Source organism: Schistocerca gregaria, chromosome 4 (assembly GCF_023897955.1).
Source record: "Schistocerca gregaria isolate iqSchGreg1 chromosome 4, iqSchGreg1.2, whole genome shotgun sequence".
Lineage (NCBI taxonomy): Eukaryota > Metazoa > Arthropoda > Insecta > Orthoptera > Acrididae > Schistocerca > Schistocerca gregaria.
In genome coordinates this window covers 279,998,359-280,014,781 of record NC_064923.1, presented here as the reverse complement: position 1 = coordinate 280,014,781, position 16,423 = coordinate 279,998,359, and the positions used below count along the sequence as shown (strand labels likewise).

Here is a 16,423-nt window from a genome sequence, read left to right as displayed (position 1 = left end):
AAATAGCAGGTCAGCAACTGGAAGCAGTTAATTCCATAAATTATCTGGGAGTACGCATTAGGAGTGATTTAAAATGGAATGATCATATAAAGTTGATCGTCGGTAAAGCAGATGCCAGACTGAGATTCATTGGAAGAATCCTAAGGAAATGCAATCCGACAACAAAGGAAGTAGGTTACAGTACGCTTGTTCGCCCAATGCTTGAATACTGCTCAGCAGTGTGGGATCCGCACCAGGTAGGGTTGATAGAAGAGATAGAGAAGATCCAACGGAGAGCAGCGCGCTTCGTTACAGGATCATTTAGTAATTGCGAAAGCGTTACGGAGATGATAGATAAACTCCAGTGGAAGACTCTGCAGGAGAGACGCTCAGTAGCTCGGTACGGGCTTTTGTTGAAGTTTCGAGAACATACCTTCACCGAAGAGTCAAGCAGTATATTGCTCCCTCCTACGTATATCTCGCGAAGAGACCATGAGGATAAAATCAGAGAGATTAGAGCCCACACAGAAGCATACCGACAATCCTTCTTTCCACGTACAATACGATACTGGAATAGAAGGGAGAACCGATAGAGGTACTCAGGGTACCCTCCGCCACACACCGTCAGGTGGCTTGCGGTGTACGGATGTAGATGTAGATGTAGACAAGCACCCTCATGGGCATCCTTGCCACACATAACGCATTTGGCCGGATTGGAACACGACTGGCTGGTATGATTGAACCACTGACACTGATAGCAATGCGTAGGGTTGGGGATCTAAGGGCGAACTGAAATTATCTCATAACCTGCTTTAATGTTCGATGGAAGTTGAACTCTGTCAAATGTCCAGGAGATAGTACGAGTTGGAACCAAGTCTTTGTCAACCCTTTTTATGCCTCGATGAACAGCCGTTACGCCCTGGTCAGACAGGTAGTTTTGAATTTCCTCGTCGGACTATCTGTCGAGGAACCGTGTATAAATCACCCCGTGTGATGAATTTAAAGTGCGGTGCGCTTCCACCCGGACAGAGAAGGTGTGTAGCAGTGACGTTCGCAGCAATTTTTGTGCCTGGAAGGCACTGACTGTTTCTAACAACAAGGTGCGATTTCTTAACTGGGAACAAGACTTTACAGGACCTGTAATTGCGTCGACACCTTTCTGAATAATGAAAGGGTTGACTGTGGAGAAGTCTTGACCTTCATCCGACCGAGAAACAACAAGGAACTGTGGCACTGGTGGAAGAATTGTCCGTGGCTGAGACTGATTTAATTTTCGCTTGTGAGCAGGCATAGTAGATGATGAGGAAACCATTGCGGAAGTACCCCCCCCCCCCCCACATGATTACCGGCGTCTCAGATGGCGCGCTCCTTCCTTGTGGGGGCCCTCTCTGAGGGCACTCCCGCCTCAGGTCACACCTCCAGAGAAACGGATGGAGGGACCAATCAGCACGTTGGGAAGGTACCAGATCGGGTAACCACCCCTCCCTGAGCCTGGCCGTTACCAGGGGGTACGTACGTGTCCTACCTGTCTAACCGGGGTGGGCAGTTACATGTTACCTCGTCACTGGCTACTTGTGGAAATGCGTGGGTCAGCCTTCAGACAAGCACAGGGAGAAAGAAAGAGAATGGGAGGAACAAAGGAAGGGAAAGGAAAGAAGAGAGGTCTCAAATGCCGAAAAAAGAGAAGAGGGTAAAGAGAAGTGGCAAGGAAAAGAGAAGCACAAAGGAAGGACAGACTTTCCAGCATAGAAAGCGAAGAAGAGAGACTGTCTTACATTTACAAGCGTCCGTCTCTGGACGTAGGCACGAAACTTACTTCCAGAGGGGGAGAAGGGGAATGGAAGAGGCGGAGGTGAGAGGGAGGGGGGATGGGGGATGGGGAAGGATGTGAAAAAGGAAGGTATGCAGCCCAGATAGGAAAGAGGGCCGCACTAGCTCGGGGTCCTGTGTTCGCCACCCACATATCCACAAAAGAGTTGTTGACGCTGACGCTGACGCTGTAAAGACGAGCCGATCCTTGGCTCGAGAATGGTGCAGTCTAGACAGATTTGTCATTCCTGCGGTTCCTGTGGAGGAGAAAAGAAAAATATATTAACACACCTGTCGAATTTTCCATGCTGGTGTGACCTGTAAGAGAAAAGTAACACACTCTGCTGGGGGATTAGTAAAACTTAATCCCTCAGCAGGTCAGGCCAGCGCGTGGTTGGCCTGTGATGTGGTTGGTGGCCCAGTCCACGGATGAGTCGGTTACGGGAGTGTTCCGTCCTCTCGTAGAATTTCCTGGCGATGGCGCGGAACCATTCTCGAAGAGGCAGGATTCCGGTGTCCTCGTGGAGTTGGCGCGTCGAAAAGCGCCTTGGAAGATGCATAGCAGTCTTCAGGGCGCGGTTCTGTATCCGTTGCAGAGTCACAATGTGAGCATCTGCGGCTTTCCCCCAGACCACGGCCGCATACTCTAACAGTGGGCGAACCAATGTTAGGTAAAGCGTGATGCCGTGTTGCGGTGGCAAGGTTGACTGCGGGTTTAGCAGTGGATACAGGGCGCGGAGGCGTCCAACTGCTCTCCCTTTCACATCACGGATGTGATGCTTCCAGGTGAGCCTGCGGTCTAGGGTAACCCCTAGGTATTTTGCCGTCCCACTCCATGGGATGGGTTCTCCCAGGATTTCGAGCGGCGTAAGCCCTGGCGGCAGAAGTCTTCGAGTGAAGACGACTGCCTGGCTCTTTGTGGCGTTGAATTTCAACCGCCACTTTGTTGCCCATGAGCCCAAGGCGTCGCACCCGCGTTGGAGGCGGTTTCTCAGCACCTGGGCATTCATGCTGCGCGTGAACAGGGCTGTATCATCAGCATACAGCGCCAGTTCGACTCCTGCACAAAAGAGTTGTGGACCCCTGGGGGTGCCCGTGCAGGTGTTGGTTCTGCGTAAACACGGGAAGTAGCTAGACAGACGTCGTGGTACCTGAGCTCTGGAGCACAATAGGGTGACGGCCGGCCGCTATTGTAGTAGGGGCCGGAAGGATAACCGGATAATACTTCTGAACGCTGTAAATCTGGGACGCAGGTGAGGGAAGAAGAAGCAGCACCTCGGAAACCACGCATTCTGGGTTATTTCCAAGAATTTTCACTCAGAAGCGTACCATTGTACAAGTATAGGTTTTCCTTGCACACTTTCCGCGCTGGACGGCAAAATACTAAAATATGGTTAGTCGGCGTTCGGAAGAATCTGTAGAGAAGGAGAATATTCCATGGTTTCGGGAATAATGATTCGCTTTCGAAATTGCGTTGGTGGGGAGCCAAACCTTGCTGGGAAGCCAGCACTGGAGAGACGTCGGCTTCCGTTGTGGGCGCCCGTGTGTGACGGTCGCTCGATATCAACTGTGTTGATACAGACGGACTTGCTGTCTTTGCTCTCGGAGAGTTTATAGTTAGAACAGTTAGGCACTGTACTGTTGCGATCCTATACGATTCTGGACTTCGCCTCCAGGTTGGAAGTCGTCATTGAGTACGCAGCGTTCAGCAATTGAGATCACTTCCTATGCCTATTCTTAAGTTGAGACGTTATCTGAACTCTGTTCTTGTGGATGGCAGTTCGCGTTTCTCGTATGTAGAACACAGGGAGGAGAAGACAGTATTACAGTATATTAGTCAGAGGAGCGCCTTCTGCCGTCCTGGTGTTTGAAAGAGATTTATTTTGTGGCTGGAGTTCTTCCATCGACGCAGACGAGTACGAGAACCAGCATGCCGACGCACCAGACGCAGTACATCCGGTGATATCGCAAATTGCTTCGGCTTATTAGGGCTATAAAGCTAAACAGCTGTGATCACGTTAATTTAGTTGTACTGAGGTTCCACACCACCGAAGATCATCTTCGGAAGTAGTTGCTTCTAGTGTGTGGTACGTAGATGATGTTAGTCATTTCGCGTTATTGATTTTAGACCACGCACTCACAATAAGGGGCAGAGTTGGGCAATTTATCAGTAATTTTACTTAGGAAATGTAAACTTCGTAATATAAAGTATTTTTTAAAATCTGCAATAAATATATAAGCAGGAACAACGTTTACCGTGTAGTGGGATTAGTTGCTTTCATCATTCATTTACGTTTAGATTGTAATTTATAGAGTTAAGAGTTCCTAAGATCTGCTTCAGGGGGTAGTCAGACGGGGCCAAAGCGTTCATTATTTTCCGTTGCGCACATTCATTTTACATCCCCCTGGAGTAGCATTGAACCGTGAATTTACTTTCAAAGCCTTTTCTTAAAAATTTACTTTATTTACTAGCCATTCATCAAGAACATTAACACATTTAATCACACTATGTGAGCGTGGAAGCAGTTGCCAGAGGGTAACTGATAAAAAAAAAAAATTTCAACAAATGGAAATTTTATTCCTAAAAGCCCGTTTGTTTTTGAAACAGATTCAAAATTATAGTCAGAAAGCGCCCTCTAAACATCAAGTTACAATTTATTCAGAGGCAGAAAGAACAAATTTTGACAGTATGAGCTTTCGGGCTGAGAACTTTGCCGCTCCCTTTTGACACGGCCGTAGTCACGACCGCTCACAACAACCTCTGAAAGACTACACTGGTGCAAATCTGCAACACACCAGATTACTTTAAACTAAAAATTTTAACAACTCACACAAGCACACAAACTATGCACCCCGATGGAAATGGTACAAAACACTAACATTAGAAAAATTAACATCCCACCGAAGGTGCAACTTCATTTAAAAAAGAAAAAAAAAGTCTTGCGGTGGAAGAGTGACAACTTTATATACGAAATCACCATTTAAATAAAAACCCATGAAACGCAGTCTTACATAAAATATACAAACATGCTCTACTTTACACATATACAGCCTCTGAAGATGATAGGCAAGATAAAAACATATTTCAGGAATTCGGCCGATACACTTCAAGCAATAAATTCGTTAACACCGAATCCGACAAACATGACAGAAGCAGCTTTTAACGTACGACAGACCGACCGACCGACACACAGACATACAGACGCTAACTGCCCAACAAATGCGGACTGGAGACAGACGAGGGACGAGAGACTGACCAAGAAACAAGTAGAATTGAGACCTTCCCGCCTCCTCTATATATCTCTTTTGTTAATGACAACCTTCCCTTTTACAATAACCTATGTAACCCTCCCTTAGGATTTCCATCTCTTGATTAATAATAACAAATGAAATCTTCCCTTTGAAATTTATTCTCTTTCTCAATCTTCGCATACAAATTTAATTGATGCTTATTAAAAGTGATTTTCTGATTATTTCGACGAAACATAGAATGTGTCGTCGTCGTGTCCCTCAGTCGTTATCTGCAATAACCCAAAACTGTTCCTTACCTTTTTTTTACTGTTACTGGATCGCCATCTGACTGCTACATCGAACTGCGACATGACTATAATTACTCTGTTTTACTATACTTTATTAACTGCTGGTGGCTGTCATAATAAGTGGCTGTATTTATTACCAAAGCTGACGTTATTCTTTATTAGGAGAGCTAACGTTATTCTTTAATTAATTTGACTGAAGTTACGTAATTCATAGTTACACTTTTTCTTGACAACAATAAAATTTTTGCAAAGTTTTGTGTTGATGGTTTTTGGGATGGATTCTAATCGGCAATGCAACATTGCCGGCAAAAATTGATTATATTCTGAAAACTCTTCAAATATTTACTGTTGGTAATGAAATGATTTTACAAACGTTCAAATGGGACTTACTTTTTTACAATAATCTTACAAGTAGCATTGCGCGAACATACCTTTAGTAGTCTTGAGTTTCGCAAAGAAAATAATTAAATAATATTAGTTCCTCTTATGATAATAGTTAGCTGATGTCTCTGTACATCCGTTTATAATCTCTTGTAAATCATAGCTGGTGGCTGGCAGGCACACCGCTTCTCTCAACCTCACGAACGCTAAAGTGCGGTCTCTCCTGCCAACAATGCTTTCTGGTGCAAACAGTCCCTGCTACCATTACAAAATGTATCAATGCGCGGTCTTTCCCGCTCTTTTCCTAAAATGTATCCGTACGCGGTTTGTCCCGCCCTTTTTGAAATTATATCAACAATACTTTGGTGCATATATACCCGGCTACCACAGTTATTTCCAAGATGACAAATTTTAATTATTCCTACTTAATCCTATTAATAAAATATAAATATCTTTCATAAATTGTGGTTTGACAATAGACAATAGAAATATACACGTCTTACAGAATTTAACAAGTAAATGAAACAACATATCACGAATCACTTAACATATAATAAACTGAGATGTCTGACGAAGACCTTGTGTAGCACCCCAAAACGCTCTCCAGAACCTTCCGCTGCCAGCCGCTTCAACGGACGCAAGAAGGCGCGCCGATCTCCCATCTCACGGCGTCGCAGCTCGCACCGGCCCGAGTGATGTCGTGGATCAACTCATGTTGCTCTCGTGTCGGCCGTGAAGCCACTATCCCTCGCTATACGGCGTGGCCCACTGAACTGACGTGGCGACCTCACATGTGCCGACGCTCAAGACGGACAAGTCATCTTGGGTCTCAGTGCGCGACCGACCAACCGATCGATCCAACCGCCAATGACCATTGCCTGAACAAACTCGAGCAGACTGACAGCCTTACACATACCTGCACTCCGGAAGACAGACACTGACTGCCCCATACTGGCCCGGCTGACCAACTGACAGGCTGGCGAGTTTTTTTTCTTTATTGTGATTTCATTCCCCTGCCCCATATGGGCAGGGGAGGGCTGTCAGCGACACAATTCACCGCTCTTCAGCCGAGTGACAGGACAACTTAAAATAAGACTACATAAGGCGATAAATGGGAACTTAAAACAGAATAACGGGAGAAAATTAAGGTAAAAAATATAGGCTAACACGGAGACATTCATAGAGGACAGTTAAAAAAATCACCAGAAAGTTAAAAAACACAGTTGACGATTCTTCAAAACTCAGAGAAGACACTGAATGGACATGCACACGTTAAAAGTCGGCCACAGCAGTAAAAACACTGCGGAACAACACACTTAAAACCCACTTGGAGCACACATGACGAAGAATAAAACTGTCCGGCGGGACCTGCCGAGGGAAAGGGTAGAGAGTATGGAAAAGGAGGGGAGAGCAAGGGGCAGCAGGGGATGAAGACAGGAGGGGCATCAGTGGGTACTCGAAGAGGCAGGAGACAAGGGGGGGTGGGAGACGAAGAGGGAAGACAGGACAGGAGGGAGTGCACAGACACTAAAATGAGGCACAAGAGACGGAGGGGGAGTAGGAGGGGGTAGCCGCTCAGGAGGAGGGAGCCCTGAGAAGGAGGCAGGAAGATGGGGTTGGTAGGAAGGGTGGATGTCAGGGCGAAGCTCATCATCTGGGAGGGGTAGACGGTGGAAGTTGCGTTGGGAAAGGAGATGAAGGGTGTGGAGATGGAGAGAGGGTGGAACACAACGGTAAAGGCTTGGCAACTGGTTGGAGGTAGAGAGGAAGGGAGACACCAGGGGGTGAGGGGGATCAAGGCGGCGGACAAAATATAGTGTGCGGATGTGTTCAAGGAAAAGGAGAAGGTGGGGGAAGGGGATGGACTGGCGAGTCATAGCGCCCCTTAAATGCACGTGAACTGGCAACCTTTCCCACTAGAGGGGGGACAACAAAGCTGTGGTGCCACAGTGGTGCCACCGCCAGAAACGGAGGGCGACTGCTTCACACTACGAACTGCGGCGCGCTCTTCAAAACAGAAATTCCTACCACGGCTCAAGCATCTTGGACAATGATCCGGCCCACGGACTGAACTCCGAACGCCCCTGTAACGGAGCTGCCTCCTTTAGCGCAGGAAAGCCTACAAATGTTTGCGTGTGCCGTGGACTGTGCAGGAGCCGGGCGACGAGCAGGACTGGGCGGTGGTGTCCCTGCTGCGAGAGCGCGTGCCGCAGCTGCAGGGCTGGCTGGCCACGTGGGACGCGCCGGCGCTGCTCACGGACGTGCTGTCCTCGCTGCACGGCTCGCTGACCTCCGGCGACCCGGGCGTGCTGCTGTCGCGGCTGCGGCTGCTGCACGCGCAGCACGCGCCCTCGCACGCCGAGGCCAGCCGCGTCGTCGCCAACGCCTCCAGCCCCGTCTCGGCCGCGCTGCTCGCCGTGGACCTGCTGCTGCTGCGCAACCTGCTCGCCGTCGCCTGGGAGGACCAGCCCAGGGTCGCCGCGCAGCTCTTCCAGCAGCCGGACGTGAGTACAGTCTTCTGCCAGTGAAGGAAAAGAAAACCAGGAATTACTGGGAACTACACTGCTCGCCATTAAAATTGCTACACCAATAAGAAATGCAGATGATAAACGGGTATTCATTGGACAAATATATTATACTAGAACTGACATGTGATTACATTTTTACGCAATTTGGGTGCATAGATCCTGAGAAATCAGTACCCAGAAGAACCACCCCCATGCCTTGATACGCCTGGGCATTGAGTCAAACAGAGCTTGGATGGCGTGTACAGGTACAGCTGCCCATGCAGCTTCAACACGATAGCAAAATTCATCAATAGTAGTGACTGACGTAATGTGACGAGCCATTTGCTCGGCCACCATTAACCAGACGTTTTCCTGCGGAATTCTGTATTGAGAAAGGCCCGTACAGGACCTGCAACATGCGGTCGTGCATTATCCTGCTGAAATGTAGGGTTTCGCAGGGTTCGAATGAATGGTATAGCCACGGGTCGTAATACATCTGAAATGTAACGTCCACTGTTCAAAGTGCCGTCAATGTGAACAAGAGGTGACCGAGACGTGTAACCAGTGGCACCCCATACCATCACGCCGGGTGGTACGCCAGCATGGCAATGACGAATTCACGCTTCCGATGTGCGTTCACCGCGATGTCGTCAAAGACGGATGCGACCATCATGACGCTGTAATCAGATACTGGATTCATCCGAAAAAAATGACGTTTTGCCATTAGTTCCCACTGGTTCGTCGTTGACTACACCATCGCAGACGCTCTTGTCTGTGATGCAGCGTCAAGGGTAACCGCAGCCATGGTCTCCGAGCTGATAGTCTATGCTGCTGCAATCGTCGTCGAACTGTTCGTGCAGATGGTTGTTGTCTTGCAAACGTCCATTTGTTGACTCAGGGATCGAGACGTGGCTGCACGATCCGTTACAGCCACGCGGATAAGATGCCTGTCGTCTCGGCCGCAACTCGTGGTCGTGCGGTAGCGTTTTCGCTTCCCACGCCCGGGTTCCCGGGTTCGATTCCCGGCGGGATCAAGGATTTTCTCTGCTTCGTGCTGCCTGGGTGTTGTGTGATGTCTTTAGGTTTGTTAGGTTTAAGTAGTCCTAAGTTCTAGGGGACTGATGACCACAGCTGTTAAGTCCCATAGTGCTCAGAGCCATAGTGCTCAGAGCCTGTCGTCTCGACTGCTAGTGATACGAGGCCGTTGGGATCCAGCACGGCGTTCCGTATTACCCTCCTGAACGCACCGAATCCATATTCTGCTAACAGTCATTGGATCTAGACCAACGCGAGCAGCAATGTCGCGATACGATAAACCCCAATCGCGATAGTCTACAATCCGACCTTTATCAAACTCGGGAACGTGATCGTGCGCATTTCTCCTCCTTACACGAGGCATCACAACAACGTTTCACCGGGCAACGCTGGTCAACTGCTGTTTGTGTATGAGAAATCGGTTGGAAATTTTCCTGGTGTCAGCACGTTGTAGGTATCGCCACCGGCGCCGACCTTGTGTAAGTGCTCTGAAAAGCTAATCATTTGGATATCACAGCATCTTCTTCCTTTCGGTTAAATTTCGCATATGTAGCACGTCATCTTCGTGGTGAAGCAATTTTAATGGCAAGTAGTGTAGTTCAGTATTTCGCCAATGTGTCTATGAAGCAGCCGCTAGTGTTATACGAGGGGACTTCAAATGCTAATTTACACATATCATCGCTCCCAAGAACATTGCGCAGCAAGAATGACACATTAACTGCTGGGACACAGTGTGATAATGAAATGGTATGGAAACTGGAAACGGATTCCAAAGTTGAAGTATGCGCGACAGTATGATTTTTGCAGGTAAGACGCCTAAATCACACATACACTGAAGAGCCAAAAAAGAAAAGAAGACTGTTATACCTGCATAATATCATACATGAGCCGCCACGAGCATGCAGAAGTTCCGCAACACGACAAGATGGACTCGACTAATGGCTGAAGTAGTGCTACAGGGAAGTGACACCATGAATCCTGCAGGGCTATCCGTCAATCCGTAAGAGTAACTGGACACGCCAGATAAGCTCAATAATGTTAATGTTTCGGGAGTTTGGTGGCCAACGGGGGTGTTTAATCTCAGAAGAGTGTTCCTGGAGCCACTCTGCAGCAATTCTGGACGTGTGGGGTATCGCATTGGTTCAAATGGCTCTGAGCACTATGGGACAACATAGAACTGAGAGCTACTTAAACCTACCTAACCTAAGAACATCACACTCATTCATGTCCGAGGCAGGATTCGAACCTGCGACCATAGTGGACGCGTGGTTACAGACTGAAGCGTCTAGAACCACTCGGCCACATCGGCCGGCTAGTATCGCATTGTCCTGCTGGAATTGCCCAAGTCCGTGGGAATGCACAATGGGCATGAATGGATGCAGGTGATCAGACAGCATGATTAAGCACGTGTCACATGCCAGAATCGTATCTAGACGTATCAGAAGTTCCATATAATTCCAACTGCCCGCGCCCCACACCATTACAGACCCGCCACCAGCTTGAACCGTCCCCTGCTGACTTGGAGGGACCACGGATTCATGAGGTTGTTTCCATCGGTTACACGTCCATCCGCTCGATATGATTAGAAATTCGTCCGACCAGGCAACATGTTTCCTGTCACAAACAGTCCATTGTCGGTGTTGACACGCCCGTGCGAACCTTAAAGCTTTGTGTCGTGCAGTCACAAGAGTACATGAGTGTGCCTTCGGCGCGGAAACCCCATATCGATGATGTTTCATTGAAATGTTCGCAGTCTAACACTTGTTGATGGCCCAGCACTGAAATCTTCAGCAATTCGCGGAAGAGTTGGACTCCTGTGACATTCAACGATTCTCTTCAGTTGTCGTTGGTCTCGTTCTTGCAGGATCTGTTTCCGGCTGTAGCGAAGTGGCAGATTTGATCTTTTACGGTATTCCTGGTAATGACGTTCCGCTCGTGAAATGGTCGTACGGGAAAATCCCCATTTCATCACTACGTCGAAGATGCTGTGTCCCACCGCTTGTGCGCCGTTATAACACAACGTTCAAGCTCGATTAAATCTTGATAGCCTGCCATTGTAGCAGCATTAACCGATCTAACAACTGCGAGAGACACTTGTTATCTTATATAGGCGTTGCCGATCGCAGCACCTTATTCTGTCTTTTTACCTATCTCTGTGTTCGAATACCCACGCCTGTGCCAGTTTCTTTGGCTCTTCCGAGTAGTTCGGCATTTCGCCAACCTGTTCATGAAGCAGCCACTAATGTTATTGCGCAGTAAGAACGGCGCATTTTCAGAAGAGAGTACATGTTCTGCGTTTCCTGCAGAGCCGGCCGCGGTGGTCTCGCGGTTCTAGGCGCGCAGTCCGGAACCGTGCGACTGCTACGGTCGCAGGTTCGAATCCTGCCTCGGGCATGGGTGTGTGTGATGTCCTTAGGTTAGTTAGGTTTAAGTAGTTCTAAGTTCTAGGGGACTGATGACCACAGCAGTTGAGTCCCATAGTGCTCAGAGCCATTTGAACCATTTTTTCCTGCAGAAACAGGTTTGCTGCGGTCCAGTTAACAGATGGCTCACAGTATGCCAATGAAATGGTACGGCAACTGGAAAAGGATTCCAAAGGTAAAGTATGAGCAACAATATGATTGCCGGCCGGAGTGGCCGTGCGGTTCTGGGCGCTACAGTCTGCAGCCGAGCGACTGCTCCGGTCGCTGGTTCGAATCCTGCCTCGGGCATGGATGTGCCTGATGTCCTTAGGTTAGTTAGGTTTAATTAGTTTAAGTTCTAGGCGACTGATGACCTCAGAAGTTAAGTCGCATTGTGCTCAGAGCCATTTGAATCATTTTTTTTTAACAATATGATTCTCGTAGACGAGGCGACTAAATTACACGTAGATTCATCGTGAATTTCTGCACGATATGGACCAGATGCAGTGTCGCGTCCAGCCTTGAGTAATTCGTACCAAGAATTTCATCAAGATCGCACAGATGTGTGTGTGCTGGTCGGGAAGGAAGGTCATCGACTTCGACCACAGACAACAATGTTCAGGCGATTGAGGAACTATGTCCTCGGAGTCTTTCACGGTGGCATCTTGTCAGTATAACTTTGAGTAAAACACTCGAGTTTTCGACGGCTTATACCGTCTTCCTCCTATGCAGTGTTTCCTCCTAAGAGTCGTCAGTCGCAGTTTTTGTAGATGTTCCGGCAGATATTTGCAGTTTCGTTTTTGCAGCGTGTAACTGGAGTCAGCCTAAACGAATCCTGCTCACTGTCTTTCAGGCCGGTTGATTCCCAATACAAACCAAAATGGTTTTTAAAGCGGAATTTTGCCCATTTGATTGAGCGGTCCCAAATTAGTCTTGCGCGTTATTTGCGTTATCGATACGTATTAACAGGGGCAGTTAAACACGCATAGTAGTCAGTACTCCACCAGCGATTGAGCTGTTCACTTCGGCCTGGCGGTAGAGATCAGCGCGGTCCACAGCGGTGCTGTCAGTGCTGGAGTACTTGTTGTTCCTCAACTTTTACTGTCCCTGTTCATAGATATCGATAAAAGGAATATCGCACCCGCTAATCTGGGACCGCTTTGTCGAATGGGTACGTAAAATTCCACTTTCAAAATCATTTTGTCTGTAACGGCGAGCGAAACGACTCATTACATCGGTACTGGGCGTGGCGTGAAGGTCGTGCTGGGCAGAATTTGTCTGGGCTCACTCCAGCTGCACCTTGAAAAAAAGAAATTGCAAATATCTCCCGAAACGAGAAAATGCGCCTTACCTCTCTTAGGAGTGATACAATGTGTAAGCGAAACACCGAGCCAGCCGACGAGCCTTCGAGTGTTTCATTCGAAGTGGCGCGGCTTCTAAACTAACAAGGAGAGGCCACGACGTTGGGATCACGGATTTACTTAAAACTTTGTACACTTTTATTAGGCTATTAAAATAATTTAATGTTGGAGTAGTAAGGTGCACTACTCTGGCAGTCTCGAGAAAATCGCAAGATAAGTTTTACGCGTCTGTTATGTTGTTGTTGTTGTGGTCTTCGGTCCAGAGACTGGTTTGATGCAGCTCTCCATGCTACTCTATCCTGTGCAAGCTTCTTCATCTCCCAGTACCTATTGCAACCTACATCCTTCTGAATCTGTTTAGTATATTCATCTCTTGGTCTCCCTCTACGATTTTTAACCTCCACGCTATCCTCCAATACTAAATTTGTGATCCCTTCATTCCTCAGAACATGTCCTACCAACCGGTCCCTTCTTCTTGTCAAGTTGTGCCACAAGCACCTCTTCTCCCCAGTTCTGTTCAATACCTCCTCATTAGTTATGTGATTTACCCATCTAATCTTCAGCATACTTCTGTAGCACCACATTTCGTAAGCTTCTATTCTCTTTTTGTCTAAACTATTTATGGTCCACGTTTCACTTCCATACATGGCTACACTCCATACAAATACTTTCAGAAAAGACTTCCCGACAATTGAATCTATAGTCGATGTTAAAAAATTTCTCTTCTTCAGAAACGCTTTCCTTTCCCTTGCCAGTCTACATTTTATATCCTCTCTACTTCGACCATCATCAGTTATTTTGCTCTCAAAATAGGAAAACTCATTTACTACTTTAAACGCCTCATTTCCCAATCTAATTCCCGCAGCATTTAATTTGACTACACTCCATTATCTTCGTTATGCTTCTGTTGATGTTCATCTTATATTCTCCTTTCAAGGCACTGTCCATTCCGTTCAGCTGCTCTTCCAGATCCATTGCTGCCTCTGACAGAAGTGCAATGTCATCGGCGAACATTAAAGTTTTAATTTCTTCTCCATGGATATACCGAGCGAGGTGGCGCAGTGGTTAGCACACTGGACTCGCATTCGGGAGGACGACGGTTCAATCCCGTCTCCGGCCATCTTGATTTAGGTTTTCCGTGATTTCCCTAAATCGCTTCAGGCAAATGCCGGGATGTTTCCTTTGAAAGGGAACGGCCGATTTCCTTCCCCAACCTTCCCTCCCCCGAGCTTGCGCTCCGTCTCTAATGACCTCGTTGTCGACGGGACGTTAAACACTAATCTCCTCCTCATTCTCCTTGGACTTTAATACCTGTATTTGTGTGTAGGAGCTAGACGTTAGAGTTAATGGTGCTCCAGTGGTTAGCGTTCGAGCATCGTTAGACAACTGTGAATGAGGTGACTGTACGACTCCCGCTCAGACCTTCGCTTTTCTAGTACAAATGTAAATTCTGTTGTATTAAACAACGTTGTACCTAAACTGTTCATTCTTTTGCTACATCAGTAACGTCTCACCGCAGCGCAGGTTAACCGCCAAATGAGGCCTACCTTTGTGTCTGCAGCACGAAGCTTGGAGGTGGAAATTTCCAGATCGGTTTTATAAGGGATTTCGCAAATCACAGAGTCATACATTTTCAAGAAAACGCTATGCATTTCTTCATTTACAGAAAAACCTCATGCAAATACAAGTGGTTTTTTACTTACGTTATCTCTGCCGCGTAAATAAGATCACCAGTGATGAAAAAAGTATAGATTAAAAATTAAGTTTCAGCGAGAGTCGAAACGTCGCCAAATTCACGTTCGTCTTAACATAGGTCGAACGCTAACCACCTACCCGCCCCCCTCCCCCCCCCCCCCCCCCTCACGAATTCTTAACAACTAGTACCTGCGCACAGATATAACTGTTACATAATAGACGTATAAAACTTCTCTTGCGAATTTCTCGAAATCGCAAGGGTAGCGCACCTTATTGCTTGCACATAATGTTGTTTCAATGGCCTACTAGCCTACTAAAGGTCTACAAAGTCTTAAGTAAATCTGTGATCCCAACGTCGTGACTTCCCCTCGTAAGAAGATTTTATTGGAGGAAGGAAGGCAGGAAGATTAGAGTTTGATGTGATTTTATTCGACCGAGGAACTTATTCGCAGCAATCATAGAGTTTCCGATTCTGGGAAAGTTCACGGAGTGGTTATCGAGTGACTCAGTGCACTACTTAGGGGCAGAAGCAGTAGAATGCTATGACCGCTGTTTACAGAGATTTGCTGACTATGTTGAAAAATAGCGTAATAGATTTGTGTCTGTAGTGTAGCCAAGCATTCAATAAAAATTACTTCATCTGTCGTACTAATGAGTTACTTTTTAAGACCCCCTCGAATTTGTACTCTTGTTGTCTTTGCAAAACATTTACGTGTTTTTTCAATGGAGTGAAAAGGTACCGAGTAGAGAAGCCGATGACCGCTATTCCAGCATCAGTATCGTTCCTGAAAAAATATGGGTTACGGCAGAGGAAAACATACATAATGCTGGAAGTACGGCGTACTTGCCAGCGGTTACAAAAAATGGTGTGGCAGATAAAACGCATCGGCACGACGACCTTTGTACCCGGTGGAAATGTCGCGTATCAGATTCCTTTACGGGCCATTAACAGAGACGTACGTACAGGCAGAAATTCCGCCGGAAATTGTTGCGGGCGAGGCATCTGCTGGTAAGTCCGTAAGCCGCGCGTTTTATGGGTGGGACACTTTACGGCGGAGTCGGCTCTGTAACGGCACAAGTTGCCGTGGTAACTGGCTGCCGCATGTCGCCGGCTAAGCCGAACAACACGGCAATTACTGGCGGGTCGCGACACGGCGCGGCTGGTGTAGAAGCAGTGCGCAGGCGCGGCTGATCCGCAGATTAGCTACCGCAGTTCTGGCCTGTCCCTCAGCATTCCACGCTTTGTGCCCGTCGTCCTTTGCTCTCAAGCATAAACTGTCAGGACGGGCCAGATGTTTTCCTTGATCAAGAACGACGTTACTACCAAAGACATTCTCTGATGAACTAAGACACTGTGACGACTGCCCACCACGAAAGTGAATCCCGCGTGGTGGTTTTTCGGGCAAGTGATGCTGTAAGAGTGTATCTAAGAGGAGCAGAGACGAATGGGAAGCAATTCTGTTAGTCCGTCAGGAGGTTCGTGTATCGTTTCTTAGGGAACGCTCCCGGGAGCAGTAGCGAACTTTTTTCGCACGATTCGCATAAGAGTTATATTCGGGCTGGGGCAAAAGGACACCAGCGCACCCAAATTCGGTGCCCCGACATGCTCTCCACCTAGCGCGACTGCAGCTCAGCGCTGCTCCTCAGATATTACCCGAAGAGAACAGCACTGGCAGTCGTCTGTAATAAATGTGCTATGTTCAGGCCCGAAGACT

General features: G+C 47.6%; 1 protein-coding gene across 1 annotated transcript in view; it reads left to right on the top strand.

Annotated features, from left to right (window-relative positions):
* LOC126365862 (uncharacterized) overlaps positions 1-16,423 on the top strand; it is a 229,847-nt gene that overhangs the window by 58,942 nt on the left and 154,482 nt on the right. Inside the window, exon 3 of the mRNA XM_050008531.1 lies at positions 7,862-8,212. Coding sequence (XP_049864488.1) covers positions 7,862-8,212 — 351 coding nt within the window. The remainder of the gene's footprint in view (positions 1-7,861; positions 8,213-16,423) is intronic.